General features: G+C 38.3%; 1 protein-coding gene across 1 annotated transcript; it reads right to left on the minus strand.

Moving 5' to 3' along the window:
* Nucleotides 1–1,418: 1,418 nt before the first annotated feature.
* LOC137636015 (uncharacterized) lies at nucleotides 1,419–3,055 on the minus strand. Its single transcript, XM_068368458.1, has 2 exons — nucleotides 2,167–3,055; nucleotides 1,419–1,900 (listed from the first exon to the last, which is right to left on the minus strand). Exons 1-2 carry the CDS (start codon nucleotides 3,053–3,055, stop codon nucleotides 1,419–1,421), a joined length of 1,371 nt encoding a protein of 456 aa, XP_068224559.1.
* Between the last annotated feature and the right edge of the window lie 6,349 nt (nucleotides 3,056–9,404).

Genomic DNA, 9,404 nt, shown 5'->3' on the forward strand with positions numbered 1-9,404 from the left:
AGCAAGAGCTGATATACAGGGTCGTTAGATGCGGCGCTCCTGACGCAGTCTTCATCCAATATGATGATGTCCGGTTCCAAGGCAGCCACAGTTGCACATGCCACTGCCACTTGAATGTCGTCCTCCAAATCCACGTCAGTAGCTTCACGAGATGCTCGCATGGTCGGGTACCTAGAAACGAAATCCGCGGCAGTGTTCCTTTTTCCGGGCTGGTATTTCATGTGGAACTTAAACTGGAGTGTCTTCTCTTTCAGGTTGAATAATCTTGGGTTGATGACGTTCTTGAGGGCTCTGTCACCCAGCAGTTTGACCAGTGGACGGTGGTCCGTGATGATGGTGAGATTAGGACACCAAAGTAGGAACAACCTGGCCTTCCGCAAGCACCAGGTAACTGCCAGGGCTTCTCCTTCTACGGGGGCATACCCAGCTTCAGAGGGGGTGAGGTGTCGACTACCACTCAGGACAAGGCGCCAGCCGCCCTTGCAACAAAAGGGACTGTCAGCTGACTGACAAACGCAATACTGCTGAAGGACTATGAAACCGATGCCTTCCTTGCTCCAATCCGTCATTATCGTCGTAGGGCGTGTCTTGTCGTAATATGCCAAGCCGTCCTTGGCTAATTGACAGATGACCTCCTGTACCTGCCGGAGTTTGTCACGTAGCTGGCTATCCCAGTAGACGTATTTTCCGGTGGGTTTTCTGAGGAGGTCCCTAAAGGGCTCCATGATGGGCGCCGTTGCAAGAAAGGGAGCTAATTGGTTCACGAATCCGAACCACAACCTAATATCCGTGATGGAGGGCTTCTCTGGCATATGGAAGTTACGAATGGCGTCTAGTCGTTCGTCTGCGGGCTTGTATGACTCCCATCCCAGGTGATAACCGACGAAAGTAACCTCTCTCTTGCAGAATTTAAACTTCTCGGGCTTGAGTGTGATACCTGCAGAGGCACACCTTGACAGGAATTCATATACATGCCAGAACGCCTCTTTGATGCTGTGATCGTATAGCAAAGTGTCGTCAATGCATTTATGCTTTCTGTTGATGTCTTGCAGTACATCATCAAACCTTTTTGTGTAGGCGTCGGACGCCGAACAGTGACCCATGGGTGTTCTACGATAACGGTATCATCCCCATGGGGTGATGAAGGTAGTGAGTGGCCGTCTTTCCTCGTCCAATTCCACTTGATGGAAACCCCAGTTGACGTCCGCCGTAGTCTTGTACGTGTGAATGGGGATGCTTGAAATCATGTCGATGGGTGCCGGTGTATGATGAGTCTCACGAAGACAGTGGGCGTTGAGGCGCTGGAAGTCTAATGTGGGGTGAGGTTGGCCCGTCTTCTTGGCTACGACGACCATCCTCGCACACCGTTCCGTTGCATCCCCCACTGGGACTGGTTCTATCACACCCTTCCGAACGTCCTAGTCAAGTTGGGCCTTGACCTCCTCTTCCCAATGCTTAGGGATTGTTGCGGGCGTGTGACAGGCATAAGGCACGGCATCAGGCAATAAATGGATGTAGTGCTGCTTGCCCGTCATTACAGGTAAAGGTTCCCTGGTTGTGTTAAAGGTTGTTGATGAGAAATGCCGTAATAACCATTCCTCAAGTCTTGGTATATTCTCCTCCACAGGCGGGATGGGTAAGGTGGCTGGCTTCATTGTCTTAGGGGAGTTAGGCCGTGTGACTTCTTCGTTAAGCACATCAGCTGATGCAACGAGATAGTTGGGGTGAGGGAAGCCAGGTGGTACTATTCCCAGCTCCTTACAAGCATTCAGCGATATATAGTAGTTCTTGGCCGTCAGCAAAAAGTAAACCTCCTGCTTCGTGCGTCGCCCACCTATATCAATGAAGCATGCCGTTGATCCAAGACATCTCACTCGGAGATTAGCTACGTCCCTCAGACCTGTTCACGGCTGCAACTCCAGGGGATTTATTTGCAGGCTTGAAAGAATCATGGGTCCGGCAACGCAGATCTGTGCTCCTGTATCTGCTACGTCGAGTGTAAATACTGAATTCCCATTCCTGTGGGAAACACAAGCCTTGATTGTAGGGTGGGGGGAGAGGTGTGTGTCTGCAACAATCACTAAACTCGAGGCAAGCGGCGCTTTCTTCGTACTTCTGCAGCATTTCTGAAAGTGCCCTACCTTTAGCACCTGTGGCACGTCATACCTTTTGCTGGGCCCGAGGCTCGACAAAACGGATGGCGTCCCCCACAAATTCCGCAATGCTTTGATTTGAAGTTGCCGCGCAACACCGCGACATCTGGCTCTACGTCATCACTGCCTGTGACGTCATCACACGAGGCGCCAGCAGACTCCCTCTCACCGATAGCGACGCGCGGGACACTTTCAACGTCTTGGCATGCAGCTTCGAAAGTGCAGCACAGTGCCTGAAGGGCATCTACACTTTCATATGTATCACATGCCTGAAAAACGTGCCTTTTTAATACAGGGTCACTGAGGCCTACCATTATTTTCCGTAACAGCATGTATTCTATCAAGCACTCCCCGCATTTAAGACACTGAAAATCACAGTCAGTGCCCTTTTGAGCACACCTCAAAAAATAGTCACTCACTGACTCCTCGCGCCCTTGTGCTAGGGCAAAGAATTCAGAACACTGCACTGCCTGATTTGACGACTGCAATACAATATTCCCGATGGCGTCCAGAGCCGCGTCTGGGGCGAGGGCGTTCCATTTGGCATCTGAATACCGAGCGCCCAGCACACGTTGCAACGCTGGCACACAGTTGAGCCTAATGTGCAGGACAACATCCTGCGGCGGGAACTTGTTAAGGTGGATCCAACACGTCATCGAACGTCTCCAGGATCTGAACGCTGCCGAGGACATTACCACATCACACTTCTCAGGGGCAGCAGAGACAGGAACTTTACTGGCATGTGCTCCGGAACCGAGAAGGGCATCCTGAAGGGAACGTATGGCGCTTTGCTGGTTTGCAATTAACGTCTGTGCTTGCATCACGGCCTGTGACAAGGCCCTTGGCATCGCAGGTGAGGCACGCCTCGGCGTTGCCTGGGGTGGTCGACGTATCTGGGGCATGGCTAGGTTCTCATCCTACTCACTGCACCATTTTGGGTTTGCAATGAGACAACGTCCTGGTGACCGAACTTTATTCTAAGATACTCAAGAGCCGATTGACTCACAACAGCGTATGCAGATGCATGTTCGGCAGCGCATGGCCGAAAAACATATCGTACACATATCGTACAATTATGAACTGCATTGTTTAGGAAAATAATAAAATTCTAAACTTAATGGTCAATAGAAATGGCATATTCTTTATTATTTTATCCAATTTGTGTGCATTTCCTAACAACAGACTAGTTAGTTGACTTTATACCCTATGTTCCAATAAGAGTAGAAATCATGTTAAATAGAGAAAAAATCCTTTGACTGAACAGTGAAAAATGTATAGCCTACCTACACCTCAGCCAATTCAGTTTTAAATAAACCATATAAGCTTATTAACATGTGACATATGTTGTTTGTTAACCCAAAACGTCCCATCAAATATGCTACCTTAAGCTAACACGGTAATCAAGGTATTATCTACAAGAAGCAACCACATTCATACAGGTGTCTAAACCTAGTCTTGATAAATCAAGAATTACCTCACATTCTCTATAAATTTAATAAGTTTCTCATTGGTCTTTTGGGATGTATATATGATGATGACCATGCCCCATAACTCCCTTATTTTCAACCCTGTCGCTAAGAATACATCAGTCTAATATAGGTAGTTAAGGACATAGCTTGTGTAATAGGTTAGGTGACGAAGTTTAAGTTGAGTGGTGTTCTACCCATGCGGGAAGACCTGTCCGTCGTTATACAAAGGTTTCGCTCTCCGTCCAAAGGCATGATGTCACTGAAAAGAACCCAACAACCAAATGCATAATGAACCAGTTTGTACACAGTACATTAGATGCCATTGCATGGGCATAGAGCAGTATGGTTTTCTCATTCCAATTTCATTGTTTACATTCATCTAAAAGTAACCCGAGGTCACTTCACAAAGGACAGTCTCTGAAATGATTATTACTTTGGCAAGTTTGACTATAGCGAACCCATATAGCAATTCCAGTATTGCTAAAGTCTTCATAGTGAGAAAGTTTGTGTTTGGGATGCCGAATATGGCAACGATGGAACAGAAAACACGGGAAAGATATTTACGTGATATGCTGATCACGATGTGTAAGATTCAGCGACTGTGACTGAAACAATGTGTATTCTACCATGACTTTGTGATTAGTCAATACCGGGAATCAAGCCAGCATATTATTTGATAATGAATATACGCTGTAGTATTCGTAACAAAAGTTACACCCTCAGGAGAAACACATAATGTGTGATACAAAAAGTCAGTTTTTTTTTTTTTTTCATTCAATAGTGCACCATGTATGCAATGAACGGGTAACGTTTAATTTTTACCCAACGTGCATTTATTAAATACTAATATTTCATTCACTATTTGGCCATGTTGAGACTAAGGACGAAGGTAAAGAAAAGGACACTACCATAATCTTGTTACTTTGCTTCATATTATTATATTATTCTGTTTATCACCACGTAAAGTGGCCTTCCAGTTTGTGATGGTAAGCAGGTAGCAGCAATGTTCACCTTTGTCAGTGCTCGATCAAGTGGCGAGCCAAAGCTAGCTTATTTGAAAGACCCATTGAGCTATTGAACACCAATCCATCGCCATGAGCCGTTACTAGTCCAATGCAGAACAAAGGCCTTTTCCTTCCAGCTGCTTCTGTTTATAGTCATTTTGTGCCAGCCCACATCTGCAAACCTTCCTAGTTCGTTAATCCATTGTCTTTTTTTTTTTTTTTTTTTTTTTTTTTTTTACAATCTCTAGGCACCCATTCTTTTATTCTTAATGTCTATCTATATTTTGTCCTTCTCATTATATTGCCTGCCCATGTCCATTTCTTTTTCTTACCTACATGTTATTAGAATACTACCCTACTGAAGTTTGCTCTCGTATCCATTTTGCTCTTGTTCTGCCTCTTACTGTTATTGCCATCATTATTCTTTCCATAGCTTTTATCATGTCTGTAATTATAAGAATGACCAATGAAGATAATCACTGAGGGGACTATATTGTTACATTGAGAATACATAAAAAAAAAAAAAAAAAACTTGGTCAGCAATTTGGCCAAGCCTAGTGTGAGTAGCCATGAATCAAAATAAGATTAAAGTTAACAGAATAAGTGAATAAAATTGAATTGACAAATGCTCACAACTTATTAACCAATCAGTGCCTATAACTTCCATGTCTTTATCCTACCATGTAGGTTATAGTAGTGAACTATTAATATACTGCTCTTCAAATAATGAGGATTAATTCTGTGAATTTATATTGCCATTACATAGTGAAAAACCATATATTTCTAACACTTCATCCATTTGTTGTTTCATTAAAATGCATGTATAATTCTATTGAATTTAGGTCTATCCTACCAATGAATAAGTCTCTCTCTCTCTCTCTCTCTCTCTCTCTCTCTCTCTCTCTCTCTCTCTCTCTTACATAATTGATGAGCATATAACTTTACCAGGTAGGGCTAGTATTAATATGGTTCTGTAAGAGAATTAATCTTAATTCTCTTTGAACTTACATTTCCCCTGACGTTATAATCACGTGTTTCAACGTTTTACTCATTTAGTATTTGTTAATTAGGAAATATTTAATAATATAATACTCTCTCTCTCTCTCTCTCTCTCTCTCTCTCTCTCTCTCTCTCTCTCTCTCTCTCTCTCTCTCTCTCGTGGTGGACTTGCATTATGTAATATTGTAGACATTCAGTTTCGTGGCTTGATGTTTGCTAATCTAATTAAGTTTCCCAAAACGTTTATGTGTGAAGTAAATATTAGCGAGGATATCCTGGTCGTGGTTGCTTTCGTACATAATTTAGCAACGGAAAAGGTTACAAAATTAGGATACAGTTGTAATCTATATTGTGTAAGCTTCGTAAGGTTTACATAAGGAATTTCATTCCGTTTGCTTTAATGTTTTGTATTCCTATCAACGGTGCATTAATTTCTTTGGAAAATTGTCTTCTTTGCTTGTGGTTTGGGTTGCTACAAAGTTAGCATAACTTGCAGTAACGAGGAAGAGAACTCCTACACATATGAATTTAAAGGTAGCATGTATTGGGATAGGTCATGTTTGTTGAAGTTTTTTTTTATAAATGTATACTATTTATCCAATTCTTTCATATTTAGAAAAAATTAGTAAAGCCAACAGAGCTTTGTTTTTTATTTGTGGGACACATCTTGCTAAATACAATCTACATAAATTTTAAGTTTTGCCAATACTTATTACGTATTAATGATATGACCTGAAGTTCAGTTCATGTTGGCTTTACTTACTATATTTGTTCGAACATAGTTGTGAATAGAATACTCTTTTAATCAAACTAATTCTACAACATTAAAGTGTATTAAATTTCAATGTTACCAATTTGGTAATAAAAGTTCGTTTTAATTGATAAATATCAATTAGGCGAGATTCATAAAACGTATGGTTGAGTGGTTTTGACATATTTTGTTTAATAACTCAGTCCCAGACGAAGCCAATATGCGAACTACTGGACTGTCCTAGTCTAAAAACTTGTCCGAAGGAATAATGTTATTCAATTTCTACGATATTATAGTACGCTTATAACAATTGAACGCCTCGTAACTATTTGAAAGTATATATATATATATATATATATATATATATATATATATATATATATATATATATATATATATATATATACATATATATATATATATATATATATATATATATATATATATATAACATAATATATATATATATATATATATATATATATATATATATATATATATATATATATATATATATATATATATAATTAATGGCATTTTCGCTTCTAGAAAGCTTGAGGTTTAGCAGAAAGGCGAAGGAAAGCAGATACTTCAGCATTTGGACAGTTTATTGGCTAAGCTTTCGGGAACAACATTTCCCATCATCGGAGCTAAAAAGTGAATGTAAAACACAGGTCAATAGTTAATGAAATTCTGTTAAAAAGGCAAGAATTATAATAAATACATCGAAATACTTAAAAAATGAAGTGGATGAAATATACTAAAAAATTATAAATTAAACCATATAAATAAAATTAAAAATTAAAACGTTAAAACATTAAATGAATGATATAGTAAAAGAGCAATATCGAAATCAGAACAAATACACAGAAAACTTTAAAGAAGAATTCACAAAACATCATAGATATGGGAATCAAAATAATAATACACAGAAATAACCTGGAATAAAAGAAAAAAAACAGACAAAATAAAATAAACTCTGGATAAATACCAGATAAATCATCACACTGGAATAAAACCTTAAAGAAAAGTGACACAAGAACCTCTATAGTGAAGTCAGGACATCGTAGTGACACCATTTTGGCAAATGAAGAGCCAAATATCATATACACGAAGATTATTCTTATTTCAATTAGCTGCCTTAACTTTCCATTGGAACAAATATAATTCACTTTATCCAATTATGCCAGGTATGGATACCATTACCTTGTGGTTCTGCATAAATAAGAAATGTAAAATATTAAGTTTTGTATCACACGTAGGTGTGACGGTCAAACTTCCACCAGATAGGCTCATCCACTTTAAGTTCAACGGAGTTAAAAGATGGGTGTGGTAATATCTTCTCATTTGAGATGCATAAAAGTCGCTATCCTTTGCTAACAAATCTTGTTAGGTAATGCCCCACTCCCTGAAGAAGGCCAACATACCAGAAGTAGGAGGACTTAGGGAACCATTCCCCACCCCACCTCTCTCTCTCTCTCTCTCTCTCTCTCTCTCTCTCTCTCTCTCTCTATATATATATATATATATATATATATATATCTCTCTCTCTCTCTCTCTCTCTCTCTCTCTCTCTCTCTCTCTCTCTCTCTCTCTCTCTCTCTCTCTCTCTATATATATATATATATATATATATATATATATATATATATATATATATATACATATATATATATATATATATATATATATATATATATATATATATATATATATATATATATATATGTAACTGCAGTACTATAATCATAACCTGCCACAACTGCACAAAATGAAGTGATGTTTATAAAAGCAAACGAAATTGTTTTGACTTTGAGATATCACGTTTTCTTTGATTTGTCATTGTTACTGCAAAAAGATAAAAAGAAAAATCAAGTAAAATTTGCCTTGACGAAGAGACTTCCATGTTTAAAGGAGGCGTTGCTAATATTAACGCTTCATTTTCATTTTTTTTTTAATTTCTATAGAATATAATTTCAAAATAATTATAATCTTTGTAGAACCTCACATATGAAAGGAATCGTAAATTTATTATTATTATTATTATTATTATTATTATTATTATTATTATTATTATTATTACTTGCTAAGCTAAAAGCCTCGTTGGAGAAGCAAGATGCTATAAGCCCAAGGGTCCCAAAAGGGAAAATAGTTCAGCGAGGAAAGGAAACAAGGAAAAATAATATATTTTGAGAACAATGACATTTAAATAAATATTCCCTATATAAACTATGAAAACTTTAACATAACAAAAGGAAGAGAAACGAGATAGAATAGTGTGCCCGAGTATACCCTCAAGCAAGAGAACTCTAACCCAAGACAGTGGAAGACCATGGTACAGAGACTATGACACTACCCAAGACTAGAGAACAATGGTTTGATTTTAGAGTGTCCTTCTCCTAGAAGAGCTGCTTACCATAGCTAAAGAGTCTCTTCTACCCTTACCAAGAAGAAAGTAGCCGCTGGACAATTACAGTGCAGTAGTTAACCCCTTGAGTGAAGAAAAATTGTTTGGTAATCTCAGTGTTGTCAAGTGAATGAGGACAGAGGAGAATCTGTAAAGAATAGGCCAGACTATTCGGTTTATGTGTAGGCAAAGGGAAAGTGAACCGTAACTAAAGAAAAGGATCCAATGCAGTACTGTCTCGCCAGTCAAAGACACTAGTGGTAGTATCTCAACGGGTGGCTGGTGCCCTCGCCAACACACACACACACACACACACACACACACACACATATATATATATATATATATATATATATATATATATATATATATATATATATATATATATATATGTTAACCAATAACCACTTGAAAATGACAGTGTAGAAAACACAATGACGCCACTAAGGCAACCGTCTTTAATGTAATATATATATATATATATATATATATATATATATATATATATATATATATATATATATATATATATATATATATATATATATATATATATATATATATATATATATATATATATAATGATAATTTTGCACATTTAGACGTGTTTTTCTTATTCAT

Source organism: Palaemon carinicauda, chromosome 3, assembly GCF_036898095.1.
Source record: "Palaemon carinicauda isolate YSFRI2023 chromosome 3, ASM3689809v2, whole genome shotgun sequence".
Lineage (NCBI taxonomy): Eukaryota > Metazoa > Arthropoda > Malacostraca > Decapoda > Palaemonidae > Palaemon > Palaemon carinicauda.